Raw genomic sequence first — 20,524 nt, 5'->3', positions numbered from 1 at the left:
ATCACATGGTCAATAAGCAAATGTGGCTTCCCCCATTGAGTTTGCTTATTGGATGCTGGCTGGGAAGGTCACACATGGCAATCACATTATCTGGGGATGCTGCAACCTTCCTAAATTCATGCTGGTTGCTAAGAACCAGAATTCTATTAATGTGATAATAGGGATGCTGCAATGGTCATAAGTGTGAGGACTGGTGGTAAGTCACTTTTTTCAGTGCTTTGTAACTTTGAACAGTTCCTAAACAAACAGTTGTAAGTTGAGGACCTATCAGCAAAAATTAACTAAAGGCCACCTTTGATTTTCTGCTAACAAGGAAGAGAAGAAGATTATCTGGAACCAGGAGCTAGAACCTTGCTGGCTTACTGATCAGGTAAGAGATGGTCTTACTTTAGATATTATATCTTAAATTCCAGAGAGAGGTGTGTGTGTACATGTGTAAACAGAATAACAGAGTGAAGGGACTTTGGAGGTCTTCTAGTCCAACCGCCTGCTCAAGCAGGAGATCCTATATGATTTCAGACAAGTGGCTGTCCAGTCTCTTCTTAAAAGCCTCCAGTGATGGAGCACCCACAACTTCTGAAGGCAAGCCGTTTCACTGTAATTGTTCTCATTGTCAGAAAATTTCTCCTTAGTTCTAAGTTGGATCTCTCCTTGATAAGTTTCCATCCATTACTTCTTGTCCTGCCTTTGTGGCAGCCCCTCAAATATTGGAAGACTGCTATCATGTCACCCCCTAGTCCTTCTCTTCATTAAACTAGACATACCCAATTCCTGCAACCGTTCTTCATATGTTCTAGCCTCCAGTCCTAATCATCTTTGTTGCTCTTCAACCATCAAGTTGGGCTTGAATCCTAGTGACATGGACAAATGCCCTTCATTTGGACTTATAATAATAATAATGATAAATTTGGAAGGGACCTTGGAGGTCATCTAGTCCAACCCCCTGCTCAGGCAGGAAACCCTATACCATTTCGGACAAATGGCTGTCCAGTTTCTTCTTTAAAACCTTCAGTGTTGGAACATTCACAGCTTCTGGAGGCAGGTTGTTCCACTGGTTAATTGTTCTAACTGTCAGGAAGTTTCTCCTTAGTTCTAGGTTGCTTCTCTCCTTGATTAGTTTCCACCTGTTGCTTCTTGTCTTGCCTTCAGGCGCTTTGGAAAATAGCTTGACTCCCTCTTCTTTGTGGCAGCCCCTGAGATATTGGAACTCGGCTATCATGTCCCCCCTCGTCCTTCTCTTCTTGTCTTAGTAATAATCCACAACTCCGCCAAAGATACTGTAAAGATATTCTAGCTAGGGTAGCTAATTAAATAGATACACATAGAAAATGTTGGGTCTAGCAGCTGAATTTTGGTCCTTGTATTTGTATCAAAAAAAGAAAGTGGTTAGCTTCCTTCTTGATAGACCTTCATGGAAGATCCTGGGTCAGGATTAAGGCCGCCAAGGAATGCAATGTTCAAGAAACCTGTTGCATTCTGGGAAGGGTCTCCACAGCAAATCTTTAACTTGAGCAAAGGGCGGGGTGCTCACTATAAACCTCCAGGGACTATGGGTGGAACAGAAAGCCATTTCCGTTCATATTTCAGGTTCTCGCTGGGTGTTTTAATTTACTGGGGTGTAGTTTGTGATTCTATATGAGAGCCATATGCTTCTCTTTCTTCTTTATTGCTGGGTGGGTAAAGTTACACACCAAACATCAGGTCATGCCTGTGAGGTCACCCCCATAAGGCCAAGACCCAGAGCTGTTAGGGATATAGTAATGCGTTTTAAATATATACAAGTCCAGAAAGAACTAATATTCTCTCAGAAAGGGGTGGGAGTCCCTACAGGCCCGTCCGTTTGTTTTTTCCCTTTTCCTTTCAAAGTTTACTTTGTGGAATCTGTGAAAATATGAACTCAACCCTGAAAGAGGCAACCCCGTTTGCGTCATAGCTCTTCAGAATGGCAAGGTCCGTGAAGGCTGATCTTGAGCGATTACCTCACTAAAGCAGAGTGCATATCAGCCCTGCGGCTTGCATCTATTTCTACCCCATACAAGGTTCAGCTATTAGCCCACAAAGTGTGCAAATTGAATCCAGGCCTTTGCATTTGAGGGGGGGGGGGAAGAGAGAGAGATTCTGAGAATCTTTCTGAATTTGGCCTATTGCCATTTGGGAGAAGGGTGAATATCTTGTTTGGTACTTTCCTCAGTGAGCAGTACAAAAAAATTATTTCTCCTCCTTCCATTCTTATGGGGCAAGCCTGTAATCAGTATAAGCTGGATCAGATGGGAACAGAAATGGTTTAAATTGCTTTTATATGCAAACTTATCAGGGCGTCATGCAAGGGGATGTCATAAAGATCAGAAGTTATAAACATCAAATCAAGGTGCTGCCCGTTTTTATCATGCAAAAATGATGGTGGCCTTTTGCATTCTTCCTCTGGTGAATGCCCCTGAAACCTATATAATTTCATATCTTTAACCAATACCTGAAGTGAAGTTGGGTGATGGTGCATTCTCAGTTCTTTGATTTGCTGGCAATGTGTGGCTCTAAGGGAAAAACTACAAAAATATATAATAATAATAATAATAATAATAATAATAATAATAATAATAATAATAATAATAATAATAATAATAATAGTAGTAGTAGTAGTAGTAGTAATAGTAATAGTAATAATCTGATCCCTCTCACAGTTACTACTGTTGAGCAGTAGTATACTATACTATATCTGTGCATTTGGTTTTTCTTGCCTAAATGTAGAACCTTACTTTTTTCACCATTGAATTTCATTTTGTTAGATAGCGCCCAGTGTTCAAGTCTGTCCAGATCCTCCTGTATCCTAAGCCTGTCTTCTGGAGTGTTGGCTATTCCTGCCAGCTTGGTGTCGTCTGCAAATTTGATGAGTTCCCCATCTATCCTCTCGTCCAAGATCAAGTCAACAATGGAGCTGTTTACCAATGGAGGTTGTGGGTTCTTCAACTTGAAAGATATCTGAGGAAATGGATAATCTTTTCTGTTGGATGGTTTCAGTGATTTTCTTGCATGTGCCAGAGGGCTGGATTAGATCAATGCTTTTCAAACTTGGCAGCTTTAAGATGTGTGGACTTCTACTCTCCGACCTTCCCAGCCAGCATGTTTGGTTTGGAAAATATTGGATTAAATTAACCTTCTGTAGTTTATGATTCTGTGATCTCCCAGATAATTTTCTCAGCCAGACTGAGGAAAGGTGCTAAGGAAGGAAACGGTATCTTTCTTGTGCTGCTGCCTAAGTGCTGCTTATCACCACCAATAGTTGTTCAGTGCAGATTTTTATTTGTTTTTCCCCCTACTTAAGTCAAGTTAAGAGTAGCAAAGGAGTGTACTCTTTAGAGCAGAAAAAAAACTTTGGCTGAGAGAGCAAGGGGCTGCCAAAAACTTGACAATCATTGAAGGTGTTGAAATACAGCTCTAGAGGATGATAGTGCCCTCTCTTTTAATTAAGCCCTGAAAAAAAAAAAGATAAAACAAGGGGAAAAACAGCAGGAATTTCCTCTAGCTTACATGTGAACCAGTTTCTTTCATGATTTGGATGAAATGCACTTGATTAACCCTAGAGGGCAAAGGCATCAAAACTTCCAAATTGTGCAGCGGAAACAAGATTCACTCGAATGTTATGCTCCCTTTTACTCAACCGTAGATTGTCCAACTCTGTTTTCTATGGGAAGACTTTTGTTGCCCATGAGAGCTTCTGCTAAATTTCTTTGTTTTTTGGCTATTTTTTGTGATTAAAGTTAGAGAGTTATACAGCATGACGCCCATCATCCCCTGACCTTCTGCCTCATCTTTTCTTTTAGGCTCTTTTAATAAAAGAAGTTAAATAGAAGCCTGACATGATGCAGAAATAATAATAATGAAATAATGATGATAAAGTTGGAAGGGACCTTGGAGGTCATCTAGTCCAACCCCCTGCTCAGGCAGGCAACCCTATACCATTTTGGACAAATGGCTGTCCAGTTTCTTCTTAAAAACTTCCAGTGTTGGTGCATTCACCGCTTCTGGAGGCAGTTATTAGCTTATTAACACAATTGTTGAGTGAATCTGGCTCCCCCACTGACTTTGCTTGTTAGAGGATTGCAAAAGTTGACCCTGGGACACTGCAACTGCCACAGATACATGCCAGTTGCCAAGCGTTTGAATTTTGATCACATGACTATGGGGAGGCTGCAATCGTGATGTGAAAAACGGTCATAAGTCACTTTTTTCAGTGCTGTTTAACTTCAAATGGTCACTAAATGAATGGCTGTAAGTCGAGGACTACCTATATAGGGACCATGTATCCTTTATTACAGAAAGCTGCCCTCTACATTTATTTTAGTTATTTATCTTCTTGGTTTTGCTCTTGAACTTTCCTTTCTAAAACAAAGTTATAAACATTATTTTTATTCTTATGGATCTTTTTCAGATTTGCCCCTTTTTCAAGGTTGTCTTTTATTTTCAGGTTTGTTCTTTAAAAAAAGTTCACTAATTACTGATACCTCGATGTTTATTGATTTATATTGCAGTTTACATCCCCCAGCCAATTCAAATGACTCTGAGCAGGTTACAAATTAAAATTAAAAATGTGAAAATAAAAGAAATGAAAGTTTTAAAAACAAGTGCAAAGGTAAATCCTTGGTAGTAACTAAAACTTAACTAGAGTTGAAAGTCTGATGAAACTGTCTTTAAAAATCTTTGAAAAATCATGAGGGAGGGAACTTTAAGGAGTTCCGAAATGTGGGAGCTATCACAGAGGCCTATCATCCTGGCAAGGTACGGATCTCTTTATATAGAGGTGGGTTCTCAACAGGTCTTCTTGAGATGTTCTCATTGACAAGAAATTTCACTTCTAACACATGAATACCAGTATTTTCTGGATGAAAGTTGGTCTCTATACATCAGTAATCAAGAGTCAGCTTCTCAACTTAGCTGAACACTGTGGTTCCACATAACTTAGTAGTACCTAGCCAACCTTAGTTGACTTCAAAAATTCAGTTAATAATTGGAGGGGACATCATCAAGTAATCCCAGGACTGGAGGCCAAGTGAGCAGTTGGCAAAACAAATAAAAAGCAGACTTAGAAAAAGATAGTGGCAAATCAGTTCAACATTGCTGTTAAAAAATTATTTTATTTTTTGTTTTTACACACAGTCATGCACACAATAATGCAAATGACCCAAGTTCAGATATTATCCCAAGACTGGAAGATAGGGGAAAATGGTTAGCTGCCAATATTTAATATCCAGAAACCGTAGCAGCCTCTCCAAACATGGGCCAGGCACTCCATTCCCAGAACGGTTTTCAGGTTGTGCCCATTTCTGGTTTGCACAATCTCAGTGAAGGAGAACAAACTATCACATTACAACCTCCCACAGAGGAAGGGATTATGTGCAAGTATTGTCCACTTCCCTACCCCTATGGAGAGAAAGTGAAGCCTACGCACTTGCAGTCTATCAGGTGATGCTACTCATTCACTCTTCTCCCTTACTCACAACCACCTCCTGTGTACTCCACTCCATGGATTGTGCATTCCTGCTGCAGCTAATTGCTCATTCTTCTGTGTCTCCTTTTGATCACCACAGTCGGGTTTCTAAGCAAGCCAGCCAACAGGGGCACCTAGAATTCTATATTGTGCACCAAGAATATTCCTATTAGGTGCTGATCGCCTTTATTACAAGAATCTTGTCAGGCTGGCTGTATTCTCTTGGGAACTAGTTGATAAATGTAATAAATAATAATAATAATAAAATAATATATAAATGTAATAAATAATAATAATAATAAAATAATAAATAATAATAATAAAACTTCACTAATGCAGTCTATGTTTCCTCCCATGGAGAAACTCTCCACACCTCTTTACTTCTCCCTCTCTTCCAGCCCGGGGGTCCACAACCCCCAGGCCGTGGCCCTCTGCTGGACCACGGCCGATTTGGAACCAGGCTGCATGAGTGGTGGGTGAGCATGCATGTACATGCAGCCCCTCGCATAAATAAAGTTGTGTGCATGCGCACCTCTACCCCTCACGCCAAACCATGTGTCAAGTTCGAAGCAGGGTTTTGCTGGTGTGACAAATATTGCTTCTCAGCTTGCCAATGAACTTGGGGGGAGGGGAAGGAGAGAGGTTTGGAATGCAGACTTCAAAGATTAAGAAGCCAGACCGTGAGACTCAAGGACATTACACCAGGTGTCTGACCAGACTTAGAGATGCTTTCTCATAACAATATTTTTCCACTTGATTGGGCAACGTGACCTGATCACGAGGGAGGAAGGAGAATTCAATGATTTTACTATATGGGTTTAGGAGGGTCTTGTCAGAGCTGGCTAGGCAGGGCCAAGTCTCTGCACTTCTTCTGATCTTGCACTACTTTTTTGAGGCTTTCCTATGATCTGGCTGGTGTCAGCTTTGATGGTGTCCAGCCACCATTTACTTTGACAGCCTGGTTTACCATTAACTCTTTCAAACATAATTTCTTTCTCCAGTGAATTCCTCCACATGACATGGCCAAAGTGAGAGACAGTTCTGTGATTTTGCCTTCTAATGAACATGTTTGATGTTATGTGCTCCAGTATTTGCTTGTTACCCACCTTTACTGTCCAAGGAAATTCCACCACAATTCCCATGGAATAGGTTTTGGAGGGGCTGTCTTGCAATCCCCAGATTGGGAGGAGTGGTTGAAGCGGGAGGCTCTATCAGATTAGAGACCTCCCATCTTACTGTCAATCCTCTCATTCCTGGTAACTGATCCCCAGCTTGAGAGAGAAAGCAGATGGAGATAACCATTTCCTTAAAAGCTCCCATATTAAAAAAAAAATCACATTCACACGGTGACCATCTTGACTTTTTTGATCATACTGTACAAACAACCCAGGATCAACTGATCCATAATTGGAGGTCTGGAAGACTTGGCTGCCAAGAATTTGTGCAAACCCTGTAGCCACACAAAAAGAAATTTCTTCACAAACCAGGATTTTATTGGCATAACATATGGAGAGGAGACCACCAGATTCATTGGGGTTGCACGTTAAGCAGTCTAGCAAGATCCTGCCTCTTTGGAGGTGACTTGCCTATACAACCATTTGTCTGAAACGTATAAGACAGTGGTGGCAAACCTATGGCACGCGTGCCAGAGTGGCACTCAGAGCCCTCTCTGTGGGCACGTGCACCGTTGCCCCACCAGAGTTTGCCAGAGTAGCAAGCACGTGGTGTTTGAACGCTCGACAGGGCAGGAAGTGAGCGAGCAAGCGGCATTGCCCCCCCCATGCCCCAGAGATGGCAAGGGACTGGGCCCCGCTGCCCTGACCCCGGCCACGCTGTCTGCAGTGACCACTGCAGCCACGCCCACCCAATAGGCCACCCCCCCACCCCACCCCTGAGGACACCACAATGCTGATGCACTTTGCAATAAATAAGTGGGTTTTGGGTTGTAGTTTGGGCACTTGGTCTCTAAAAGGTTCGCCATCACTGGTATAGGGCTTCTTGCTTGAGCAGGAGGTCGGGCTAGAAGACCTCCAAGGTCCCTTCCAAGTCTGTTATTCGGTTATTCCTGCCTCTAAGCATCAGCCAACCCGCGCAGTTCCCAGCAAACCCCGGCCAGGATCCGGAGTGGCGATCCTCGCCCGCCTCCTCTCTGCCCGCTCCGCTCCCAAGTCAAGGAAAGCCGAGGGGCGCGGGGCGGGCGGGCGGGCGGAGGAGGGGCCGGGGGCGGGGCGGCGGCGGTCTTAGGCAGGGCCCCCGGATCGAGGCGGGGCTGCAGAAGAAGCAAGGCACCGGCGGAGCTGAGGGGCCGGGTCGCCAGAGCGAGAGGCTGAGCTAGTCGCTGGGAGCTCGCTCTGCTGCTCCTGCGGGGAAGAAGCCCGGCGCTGCTCGGACGGGGCGGCTACTGGTTGCCGCGCTCGGCATCCTTTCCGCTCCATCTCTTCCTCCGGCCGCCCCGAGGGAACAAAGGGCGCCCGGACCCAGCGCGCCATGCCCGGCGGCCGCGTCTGCTGGATTCTTCTGCTCCTGCCCTTGTGCAGCTTCGGCGAGATCGGCGCCCCGAACCCGCCCAGGCAGTGAGTAGCTACGCGCAGCCCTCGGGATGCCATTCCCTGAACAAAGCGCACCGAGCAACGGCTCCGCTCGGCAGCGCCTTCCGCCTCGCTTCCTTCTCCGCATGTCTTTCCTTGCAACCGCGAGCCTCCCGCGCGAGGAAGAGTATTGCTGAGTAGGACTCTGCTTGCTGGGGGTGGTCGTGAGCATACGCAGAGAGCTCCTTGGCCGCCTTCCTTTCTGGAAATCTCCAGGCTGCAAAGGACAGGGCATCCCAAGAGGAAGGTTATGTTTGTGCAATGCGCGCGCGTTCACACGCGCGCACACACACACGCGTTTTTAGCGAGCAGGTTTTACGCAAATATTTGAACCGCCTTTCCCCCCACCCCAAATCCTGTGCGAGATGAGTTGTGGTCCATAGAAAGTTGCACGCTGTTTGCTTTTTATTCAAAACCGCGTTTTTCCTGTCCTTAACAATACAGTTTATCAGTTTAACAAATGTAAACTATGTTCCCAGGGTTAGAATTGGGATGGGTTTGATGTTTCTTCCTCCTACTGTTTGGAACCAAACAATCCGATTGGGAGGGGGGTCTAATTCAGTGACTGGATTTAGAAACGTTAATCTGGCCTAATTCTGCCCTTGCCATCTGATGGGTAGCATCGAAAAGCAAGCCAGGGGAGCCGGAGAGGGGAGGGTTTATCATCACATCACTCTTCTGGAGTGAACTGTATAAAATTTGAAAAGTGCTTCTTGTAGCCTGTCACCAATTGTGTTGGATTCTCCAGGCTGCCTTGTTTCAAAGCGGTCTGGCTGCTTTGCTAACAGAAGCCTGGATATATAGCTAAACTGAGAGTCGGTTCAGATGAACTTTCATTGGCTAGCTAGAAGGAGAGACACTTCTGGGAGAAGAAGATGCAGAACGTGTAACTTGTGAAATGCAATATTTCTTTGGTGGCTAGCAAGTACTTTTGTTTTCCCGAGGTAAATTATGCAAAAATCATTGCCTGTGATAAATTATGCAGAAGTCATTGCATGCTATTTCCCCCCCCTCCACTTCCCTATACCTAAGTTTGTCACACCAGGCTACTTGGTTGTAACTCCTCCAGGTTAAATATTAACCAGCCTTTGACACTTCCTTTGTGAAGAACACATGACAATTTTCAAACTTGCTTTTAAGCCGAGTATGTAAGCTTTAGATTCTGATACCTTCTTTGTACATTTTCTTGTTCAGGGCAACAGAACTTTTCTTCACAAGCTGGGGCACTGGTGACTATTGCCTAATTCTCAAGTCAGTTCCCAAAGCAAGGTTAATAAACTTTGCTTTGTTTTATGATGTAGTAAAGGCACATCAAGCTGGTACGATGCATAGTTGGGTTCTCAAGATACCTTGGCAATTCCTTCTCAGTGACTAAACGCTTCAGCATGTACAGATTCCAAAGGCAATACATTTCCTTTTAAGATCTGTCAAAATAGTTAGCAAGTCAGATGCTGTCCTAGCATTTGTGACTACATTTCTGTGCAATGTGCATTCTTGATGTGACTCTTTCTAAGCCCTACCAAAAAATGTCAAAAATGCTCGGCTTATGGAAAGATTAACAGTGATGACAGTTTTTAAGTGCAGTGACTTTTAGGAGCAGAACAATGGCATTTGCAAAACAATGACAGCATATTGGGAGAAGAATTTTAAACTACATGTGTTCTGCATATGGGATCATCACCCACAGTGGATGTGGCCATTCACAGATGTTTGCCTAATAGAAGCAGATGTATTTTTTATTTTGCTCTCCATCCCACCCCCTCCTGATATAGAAAACATGGGCCAAAGATTTACAATTAGAAAATAAAATAAAATATATGTATTTTTAGCCTGGTAATTTGAGGAAAACATGCTATATCCTACCCTCCATGGTTCTTAGCATGCCCAACACAATCTGCATGATGCACACCCAGGAGATCTGAACTTTTGCAGAGTTGTAATGGGATCTCCATGGCAATGCATCCTGCTGAGGAAGAAACACAAGACTTGGAATTTGAAAAAAGACAGGGTTGGGAGCTATAAAATAGCATGACCCTCAACCCCTGGGGTGCCTATTAATCTCCAGTTAGAGAGACCCAAGGGCTGGGCCAAAATGAAACAACTAGCTAAAATATGTTTTAAAGCCTGTGATGTGAAGAGCTGTCTTCCACGAAGAGCCTTTGGAGAGCTGGATGCCGTAGAGTGGGTGAGGGAAGTTGAGGGATATCATGGTGTCACAAGGGGGGCATAAATAATTCTGCAAGAACCTGAGAATATTGTTCAGACTTTTGTGAAGCTCTAAAGAGCACTATGAGTAGTTAATACATATTACCTTAGCCATGTAACAGAAGATAGAGAATGCTTCTGGCCTTATGCCAGAAGAATGAAACAATAGACAAATGCTTGATAAGTATGACCATGCCCAGGAGATCCAACAGGACAATTTAAATAGCAACAGGCGACCTTTAAGATTTCTCCCGTAAATACAAAATTATTTTTTACTCAGAGGGAAAAAAAATAAGATCAAGGGGGATGCAATACTTCTTGAGCATCCATTCAGGTTTCCTTCATCCTTTAATGCAATCATGTACTTCTTCTCAAATTCCAGCCTCCTTCATGAAATATGTTTCAGAGTCCCTGTCTATCACCTAATGGTCTTTAGAAGGTTCTTTTACACATCTTTTGTACATCCTGGGCTCTGTGTGTATTTATGTGTATGTTTGAGAGAGAGAGGCAGGGAGAGAAATTAAGAAAAGCAGTCATGTTGGTTTTGGGGATCATTGATCAGTTTTTAATAATTTCTTGCCTTTTCTCGCTGTAGCAAATGAAAATTTTTAACACTGCTTCCCATCTGTGTTACTGTATAAATCCTTGGGAAAATGGATGGTTATTGCAACCTCCGCTTCATTTTTGCCAATTTTTCTTTTTCCAGATTACGGGTGTGGGATAATCCTGAAGTCTGTACAGTAGCTTCCAAGATAACCACAACTTTTCCTTGCTGTGAAATCTCTCCTTCCCCCCCCCCCCAATCCCTCTCTTCTTCTGCATATCCCTACAGACGGGAGGAGCTGTTTTATGAAATACACGTTGTGAATGATGCTCTTTTCATAGTGATAACTTTTGATTATTTTTTTTTCCTTTTCCCAGGGGCTACTTGATTGCAGTGCCTTCCGTTTTCCGATCAGGTGTGGGAGAATCTATTAGTGTGACTATTTTTAATCCAGTCAGGGAGACAACGGTCCAGATCCAACTCGTAGTCAAAGGAGAGATGGTGGCTCATGCCCATGGAGCAATTCTAGGTAGGCTGCTATTTGTGTAGATAGTCCTCAACTTACAACAATTCTTTTAGTGACTGTTCAAAGTTACAATGACACTGAAAAATGTGATTTATGACCGTTTTTCACAATTATGATCATGTGATCAAAAGTCAGCTGCTCGGCAACTGGTTCATATTTATGACCGTTGCTGTGTCCCAAGGTCACGTGATCACCTTTTGCGACCTTCTGACAAGCAAAGTTAATAGGGAAACCAGATTCACTTAACAACCGGGTTATAAACTTTTCAACTGCAGTGATTCACTTAACAATTGTGACAAGAAAGGTCATAAAATGGGGCAAAACACAACATATGTCTCACTTAAAAACAGAAATTTTGGGCTCAATTGTGATCGTAAGTCAAGGACTATCTGTATACAGTACATAACTGAACGTTAGTAGAGGAAAGCTGTTTGGATTCATCAAGGAAAAATCGTTGAATTTGCTAAGAACATAGAACCACAGTTTTGTGGAATACTTTATTGCAGTGTTTCTCAACCTTGGCCCCTTGAAGATGGGTGGACTTCAACTCCCAGAATTCTCCAGCCGTGAAGTGTTAATACCGCTTTACAATGCCTTGGTAAGGCCACACTTGGAATACTGCATCCAATTTTGGTCACCACGATGTAAAAAAGATGTTGAGACTCTAGAAAGAGTACAGAGAAGAGCAACAAAGATGATTAGAGGTCTGGAGACTAAAACATATAAAGAACGGCTGCTGGAATTGGGTATGTCTAGTTTAATGAAGAGAAGGATGAGGGGGGACATGATAGCAGTGTTCCAATATCTCAGGGGCTGCCACAAAGAAGAGAGAGTCAAGCTATTCTCCAAAGCACCGGAAGGCAGGACAAGAAGCAACGGATGGAAACTAATCAAGGAGAGAAGCAACCTAGAACTAAGGAGAAACTTCCTGACAGTTAGAACAATTAACCAGTAGAACCACCTACCTCCAGAAGCGATGAATGCTCCAACACTGAAAGTTTTTAAGAAGATATTGGACAGCCATTTGTCTGAAATGGTATAGGGTTTCCTGCCTGAGTAGGGGATTGGATTAGATGACCTCCAAGGTCCCTTCCAACTTCATTATTATTGTTATTGTTATTATTATTAGATAGCTAGATACCCAATTTGTTGTGCTCATAACCCCAATTCATCCTTGTCTGAATACTTCTGCTTTTTACTGCAAGTCCATCACCATAATAACAACAGCACATAGTTACAAAACACTAATAATATCAGCTCAGCATTTCATTTAGCCATATAAATATGTATCATCTAGGTTTAAATGTGAATTTTCCTGATTGTAAAGGACTAGGGTTTTAGATGTTTTTAGAGCCACTTGTACTATTTTGCCAGTTCTATATTTCTTCTAATGTTCTTAATACAAATTTAGAAGTAGGTAGCAATATTCAGACAGTCAAATATTAACAATGTCATTTTCATAAAGAAGTGTGACTTTACCATATAATTATGATTGTCAAGGGTATAGTTCTGCAACAAAAGCCTAAACTGAGCATTGTGGGAAGTGGGTAAATTATTTTGCAAAAAAAAGGAAGCAAAAAAAATAATCTTGTGCTTATTTTTTTCAGAAATAAGTCCTACTGTTCTTAATGGGACTTACTTTTAGAAAAACTGGCATGGGATTATAGCCTAAAATGTTAAACGCTATTCCCAGATACTGTACAATATGTCTCCCTCAATTACTTTTTTTAAAGAATTTGCTATAATTTATTTTCTGTAAGGATGCTTGTGGTCCTGAAATCAGTCTTCCAGTTCTGGGAAAAAAGATGCCATTAAAATTTAAAAAAATTTGCGACTTATACAGTAATTCAAAAAGTGGAGATTACAAACAAATCTACTACATTTTTGCAGGCCAACATTCCTGCAATTAAAACCGGAAAGCCACGGAGCATCTTTCTTTGGCTGCTTGTATGTCAATTATTTAAAAATACCCTTGAAATGTACCATTCCAGTGAATCATGTACTTTATAAGTAATTCTATTATCTAAGTGTCATATGCCAGCAGAAGTTTTCACAACCGCATGAGAACTGAAGAAGCTTTTAATTGTAGCTCATTCTTCCAAAAGGCTTTGTTGATAGCAGCTGTTTTCTGTTCTCATCTTTGCCGCAAACAGCTGCTTTTGACTCTTGTTTTGTCCCACAAAAGATGCTTGCATGTCCATTTCGCTTCCAACGATTTCAAATGTAGCATTTATGGGCAAGTTTGAAGCTGCAGCACAGGCCACTTGGGTTTGACATTCATGCTATTGGGAGCTTAGCTCAGGAATATCACCATGATCCCTCTCTCCAGGATGGGGTACTTGGTACATGTGGCTGAGCCCTCACCCTGTCCTTCTGGGATTCACAGTTGAGAGGTGATGCTCATGCCAAGGGTAACCATGGATCTTGGGTTTTTTTGCCAAGGCTTGTTGACTTTCTGGCATCTTGTAGCTGAACTGGCAATTATAGCCAGAACAAACACATTTATATTTTTCTGAATATCCATGCTAGGTTTGCTGTCTGTTTGTACTAATATAGGAAAATAGTCAAAATGTTTAGCTTTATGGGATTTCAGTGGGAGAAAAATAATGATTCTTAACCCCTTTTCCTTTATCTTGCAGGTAAAGGAACAATCAAGCTTAAGGTGAGTCCTTATGATTTATTTACTATCAAGTACTTACAACTTAATAGAAGCCTTTTTGCTTTTAGGCTACAGCAGACAAAATTGTATGCCAGGATTGTACCCATAAAGAAATCTTCCCTTGTCATTTGTACCATCAGTTTCACAGGACACCTTTTGGAATGTGGCTGGATTGTTCCAACATTTCTCCATTGTACCCTTCCAGGCTTTTGTGCTTCATCTTAGTACTCTTCTAATACTGCTTGCACAAGTGAAATGTGTGCCAGTTCCATTAACTTTTGCTGCTCAAGGAATGGAGTTTACTCTGAACTTGGTCTGGAACCTGGCAACAGCAACTGCAGCATTTCTTCAGTGGCTGCGACTAAGACCACACATTCCTTGGCAGCATCTCTGAATGCTAGTTCTTTCAAAGCAGCACATACCAACTCCTTCAGCCATTGCCAAGAGGTCAGATGGTGGACCTATCGTTGACCATCTCTGCTCTGGTCCAGTCTCACCCTAGCCTCTGCAGTGAAATACTGCTGCTGTTTGAAGTTGTAGCAGAGTTTGCGGTTGCTGGAACACCTTGAAAATGACTGTTGATCTGCTTCTGATATGTGGACTAAGTTGCTCTGTTTTCCTTAAACAGACAGTCCACTTCTGGGTCCTTCAGAAGCCAAATTTGAACTGAATACCACGTTCTGAATATGTTAGCATTAGGCCATGTTTATATACTGCATTTGCTTTGATTGTTGGAATTAGAATCTCACTAGAATCTTGCAGAGTAGGTTAGGTTGGATATCTAATTTGGTAGGGTATCTGAACTTTTATAATTGTTGACAGATCTTAACTTCCTCTCAGATTACACCCTTAGAATTGTGCTGAAATCTATACAAATATCTAGGCTAGCATTTGTAAAGAAACAGCATCTACAATATAATGGATGTGTATTCATTTTTTTCTTGCTTGCTTTCTGCTTTATAATGAACACTTTTTACAAGAACAAATTTCTATCCACCCAAATAAAGTATACATTCATTCCAAGAATGCTGTCCATTTACTCATGCATGATATTGGTGTGAAAAGCTCATTACTCTTTTTTATAATTCAGTTAATTCAACCGTTTCTGCACCTTCTCTGAGCCATTGGTCTTCAGGTATTTTGGAGTATACCTTCCATGTCTCTTATTCCTAGGCATGTAGGAATTATGGAAGAGTGACAGGTTGGAGAAAGCTTCTCTGAAGCTTTACAAGCCAAGCGTTTTATTTATGACATCTTTTGAGAACCAGTAACAAACTAGGAATGAGCTACCAATAGCTCTATGGGTATAGGTAACCTTTAGGTTAATTTAAAACACCCTATCCAAGCAATCATGTTAGACATATGGCAAGAACTACCGTTCCCTTTTGCTGAGAAAGAAGATATTAGAAAAAAGAGGATGTGTGCTTCTGTCCACTTTGAATTCTAGTCTCTGCTTGCTTTAGGTTCTCCGCCCAGCCTTGAACCACTAACAGATCTTTCTTGAGGAAATGAAGTTCTGTATTCCTGATTTAAAATGATGCCATAGAGTTGTATCCGTAGATAGAAAGCCCAGAAGGTCCCCAAATTCAGCATTTCTCTGTCTGTGGTCTTTTTCCTTCTCTCTATGTAGTGATTAGCACCTTCTTTCTCTCTTTCCTTTAAGGAGAGGAGTCTTCTTTAAAACCCTCTTTGAAAAATGAAGGGAAAAGCAAGAAAATAAAATATGTTGCCTATAATAAGAAAATAGGAAGAGCATGGAAAGAATATGGTGGAGTGAAAGTTTGGAAAAGCAATAGTGGTGGAGAAATCAAGAAGCAAGAGGTCTGGATTGACTGTGAAAACGATTTGCCAGATCTTCTTCAAGTTTGTATTCCTATTGATCTGAACTAATGTTTCTCTAAACCTTAGCAAATTTAAGATGGGTGGACTTCAACTCCCAAAATTTCCCAGCTAATCTTGCTGTCTGGGGACTTCTGGGAGTTGAAGTCCATTTAAAGTTGCCAAGGTTGAAAAACACTGATCTAAGTTGTTAAAAAGGACAGGGAAATATTCAGTGTTGACATTTTTAGATTCGATGCTAGAATTAGTTCTGCCCAAAACTTGTAACTAAGAGTCATAAATCCAAGTTCCGTCCTGGATTTGTCTCCTAGGTTCCCTCAGGACTTCGGGGCCAGGCTCAGGTAAAAGTGTGGGGCAACCATCATTTGGCCGAGGAGGGCTACATCTTCCACAACTATACTACTGTGACTATTGATAGCAAAGGCGCTTCCGTCTTCATTCAGACAGATAAGCCAGTGTACAGACCGAAGCAGAAAGGTAAGAGCATTTTATGGGAGCGTTGATTGAGTCAGCAGGAGCCTGAAGTTTTATTCTGGAGCCATTTTGATTCTCCCTGATTATGGTTTTCTTTTCTTTTTTTAGTGCTGATCAACTTATTTACCGTGAATCCAGATTTGCGGCCAATCAACGAGAAGGTAAAGATTTCCCTAAGCTTGAGACTTAAGAATCCATATTTCATGCAAATAGGCTAGATCAATTCATCTGGCTGGAGAATTCTGGGAGTTGAAGTCTGCACATCTTATGAGGTTGAGAAGCACTGGACTAAATTCATTTCATTTGAGAAGAATCTTGGCTAACAGCCAGTGGAGAAAATTAGTCTTTACTTAAGACTTGAGAGATTGCTCTTGGAGTAGAGAAGAATACAGGTAGACCTCACTTAATGATTACCCTGTTTAGTGACCATTCAAAGTTACAATGGCACTGAAAAAGTAACTTTGTGAGCCATCCTTGCATTTATGACTATAGCAGCATCCACACCATCATGCAATCAACATTTGGGTGCTTTGCATCCATGGGTATTTGCAGTGGTTGCAGTGGTTGCAAATGTGATCACCATTTGCATGCTTCACAACTGGCTTTCAACAAGCAGAGTCAGCAGTAAAATCTCAGATTGAGGGCATGCAATTTGCTTAACAACCGGCAGTGATTTGCTTAACAACTGCAGTTGAAGTGATGATGTAAGTACATCAGAGTCAGGTGATATCTCGCTCAAAGACAGAGTCACTTAGCAGTGGAGTTGCTGGCTCCAGTTGTTGTTAAAGAGGACTATCTGTATGCCAGATAAAATAAAGCAATTTGTTTAGGAAAGCTTTCCCATAACAAATACATTTTTTTCTAATTTTGGAAAATGAAAGGAAAGCAATCCAAGGAGTTGAGGTGGACCTCTACAAAGGGGAGAGAGATTTTTTTGTGTGTGTGGGCACCCCATTTATGGAATTATCTCATCAGAAAAGTTTGACTGGTGCCCACATTAACTTCATTTAATTTGATTTAATTTAATTTCATTTCAGTAAATTAAACAAACAAACAAATACATTTTCATGCCAGGTGAAGACATCTTTATTTTCCCAGCTTTTTTATCCTGGTTTTAATTGTATTTTAATGCATATTACTTTAGATTTTGAGTTACCGATTTGCAGCTGCCTACTTCGTGTGTGTTTTTTTATTTTGCTGTATATGCTTTTATTTAAATTATATTTTTGGAAATGTTTTAGTAGGAACTGCCCAAAAAGCTTTGGCTGTTGAATAGTTTAAAAAAACAACTAATTAAATAAGCTTGTGTTTAGTGCCACAATGCCTAGTGGAATAAAGTTATTTAATTCTTTCTTTGTTTTCTTTCAGATTGAAGCTTATGTGCTGGTAAGTATCTGTTAGGACCCAAAGGCCATTACAGTATTTTCTTCGGGGGTGTCTATATAGAGGCATTGATAAAATCAAGACGGAAGGAGCCCCCCCCCTTTAGAGCATTGTATACGCAATGCCCATAAAAAAGGATGAGGTTTTAATGGCAAGATGCCATGTTGACTTTTTTGACCCATAGTGGATGCCTGGATTTCTCCTCCCCCCCCATGCAATATTCAAATTTCTATAAAGATTTTGTTTGAGGAATTAAGTTTTCCCTCTAAAATGTTAAGGAATATAACAGCCCTATTACCTTCACTGTCATTTCCAAGGAATTGCTTGGCATAGGCTAGTGATGGTGAAACCTTTGGGCTCGTTGTGTCAGATAGTTGGAAAATGCCTGACTTTATTCTGCTAGTGTGTCCCCCCCGAACAAAAGAGTAACAATTTTCTATCTCCCCCCTCCACCCACCCCCCACCCCATTTAGACCATCCTAACAGTGGCACTTGGCAGCATTGAGACTTGGCCTGAAGTAAATAGAGGCCTGGTTGTTGACTTCAGCCCTAGCCCCATCACTGCCACTCAAAAAGGCCACCTCACATCATCCCCCAAAGTGTGCCATTTATCTTCAGATGATGTTCTTCTGTTGACTGGCTCCTGTGGCCTACAAGAGGCTGCTCCAGATCACATGAGGCCTTTGTTTTTGAAGTGGCTTCGGAGAAGGCTCTTCCATGGCCTCTGTGGCCTCTGAAAATTGAGTGAAAGCATGCCCCATTCTCAAGTGATTTTTCAGAAGGTCCAGAGGCGGCACACCCTATTCTTACGCAGCCTCTGAAAATCACATGAGAATGGGCATGCTTTCAAGAACAGTTTAATGTTGTGAGCCGCCCAGAATCACTTTGTGGCAAGATTAGTGGCAAACAAATTTAATAAATAAATAAAATAGTTGTTGTTGGATGCCTTCAGAAGTTGTGAGTGCTCCATCACTGGAGGTTTTTAAGAAGAGACCGGACAGCCATTTGTCTGGAATGATATAGGGCCGGGGTGTTAAACTGCTGGCCCGCAGGCCGGACGCATCACGATGAAACCATGCTCACCCCATTGCCGGCAATGGGGAAAAAGCTCTAATACGTGACGTGACATCGCGAGTTTGACATGTCTGATATAGGGTCTCCTGCTTGAGCAGGGGATTGGACTAGAAGACCTCCGAGATCCCTTGCAACTCTGTTATAATGTTATTCTGCTGGTGAATGCTGCCATGTAACCCAAAACATTGCGGCGTGTCACTTTTGACACATGTGTCATTGATTTGCCCTTTGCCCTCACTGGAATAGGCCATAACTCATTCAGCGAAAGAAAGAAACTTGCGCACATATGATAAATGTATATGTAATAAAATATTAGAGGAACTATAAACCTGGTTTACGTGTTAACTCTGTGCACCAAAGTTTTCTTAATTATGGTTCATTGAAAAAGCGACTTGTCTATGCTCATATATGCTATGCCATAACTTATAAATGATACTGGCTAGGTCCATTTAACTCACTAAGCTAAAATTGTGATATATATATATACACACACACACACACAAATACACACACACACACACACACACACACACACATATATATATATTCTGAGGTTTTCGCGGGTGTTTGTATGTAGGTCTTTGGTTATTCGGGTTTTCTCCTGGGTAAAATTAGAAGTGTCTTGGCGACGTTTCAACGAAGTCACGTCCGTCATCTTCAGGCTGGTGTCTTCAGCTTCGTGCTTCTAGGAGTTTTGCATTTTCAAATGTAATAAGAAAAATACGTAGATATTGTTAGCTAAGACCAATATAAAAAATATGTCTCTTTTCCTAGGATCCTCGAGGGTCTCGGATGGTAGAATGGAAAAACCTCAAGCCAATTTGTTGTGGTGAGTTTTAGACTGTCACAACTGAGCATCCCACTGCCCAGAGCTTCAAAGAGAAAGGGTGAGATGCAAATTGATTAAAGAAATAAGGACGAATCATTTGGCTCTTCTATTTTCTGGTTGAGATCCGAAAGGAAATTGGGCCACCAATTTAGCTTATCTTCTCTGATCTTCCTTTTCTCTGGCAGGAATCCTCAACATGAGTTTCCCTTTGTCGGATCAACCAGTGTTCGGAGAATGGTTTATATTTGTAGAAATGCAAGAATACACATACAACAAATCGTTTGAAGTTCAAAAATATGGTAAGTGAATAGTAGAGTTGCTAGAACTTGTTTTGAAAACACACTATTTTTGAGATGTCATAATCATGTTTGAATGAGTCCAGAGATTAGGAGTGTCACTGGAGTAGGGTCAAAACAATCAAGATGGCAACTGGGGCCATACAATTGAAGCCCCCTTTATAGATGCCCCTATATAAATAGTTTCTAAAAAAAAAGTTAATGTGTTGGTGGTGCTCAAGGTAAAATTATTGCACTTAAATCGTGATTGTCAGTAATATTTATATTTCTATTCATTCATAGTTAAACTTAGTATGATGGACAAATGAGGAATAATTAAAGCTATCAAAACATTTAAAAAGTGAAATGGTTCCTCCAAATCTTTGTCAAAAAGCCAAATGACTACTCTAAATCTGGACAGCCTAGATGTTAATGGACAAATCACATCTCTGTTTTGCTAGGTTTAATGTCACCATCCTGATCTGTGATTAATTATTAATGTCCTCTAGACTTTAATAAACTTTCATGTTAGAAAGATTTGTTTTGGAAATCAAAAGTCTTTGGGAAAGTGCTAAAAATAACCTCAGGAAGTTTTACTAGATTTTTAAATCCATTTATTTTTGGGGGGATAAATAATGAATAATAT

General features: G+C 41.4%; 1 protein-coding gene across 1 annotated transcript in view; it reads left to right on the top strand.

Annotated features, from left to right (window-relative positions):
- Nucleotides 1-10,634: 10,634 nt before the first annotated feature.
- The window catches only part of CPAMD8 (C3 and PZP like alpha-2-macroglobulin domain containing 8), a gene marked incomplete at its 3' end in the record, with an annotated part of 58,104 nt that continues 48,214 nt past the window's right edge, over nucleotides 10,635-20,524 (top strand). Inside the window, exons 1-8 of the mRNA XM_015809918.1 lie at nucleotides 10,635-10,714; nucleotides 11,197-11,348; nucleotides 13,985-14,007; nucleotides 16,155-16,320; nucleotides 16,426-16,478; nucleotides 17,686-17,703; nucleotides 19,549-19,603; nucleotides 19,789-19,902. Of these exons, the coding sequence (XP_015665404.1) occupies nucleotides 10,635-10,714; nucleotides 11,197-11,348; nucleotides 13,985-14,007; nucleotides 16,155-16,320; nucleotides 16,426-16,478; nucleotides 17,686-17,703; nucleotides 19,549-19,603; nucleotides 19,789-19,902 (661 nt within the window). The remainder of the gene's footprint in view (nucleotides 10,715-11,196; nucleotides 11,349-13,984; nucleotides 14,008-16,154; nucleotides 16,321-16,425; nucleotides 16,479-17,685; nucleotides 17,704-19,548; nucleotides 19,604-19,788; nucleotides 19,903-20,524) is intronic.

This window comes from Protobothrops mucrosquamatus, unplaced genomic scaffold (assembly GCF_001527695.2).
Source record: "Protobothrops mucrosquamatus isolate PMUCROS unplaced genomic scaffold, P.Mucros_1.0 scaffold6, whole genome shotgun sequence".
Lineage (NCBI taxonomy): Eukaryota > Metazoa > Chordata > Lepidosauria > Squamata > Viperidae > Protobothrops > Protobothrops mucrosquamatus.
This window is presented reverse-complemented; position numbering and strand designations above follow the sequence as displayed.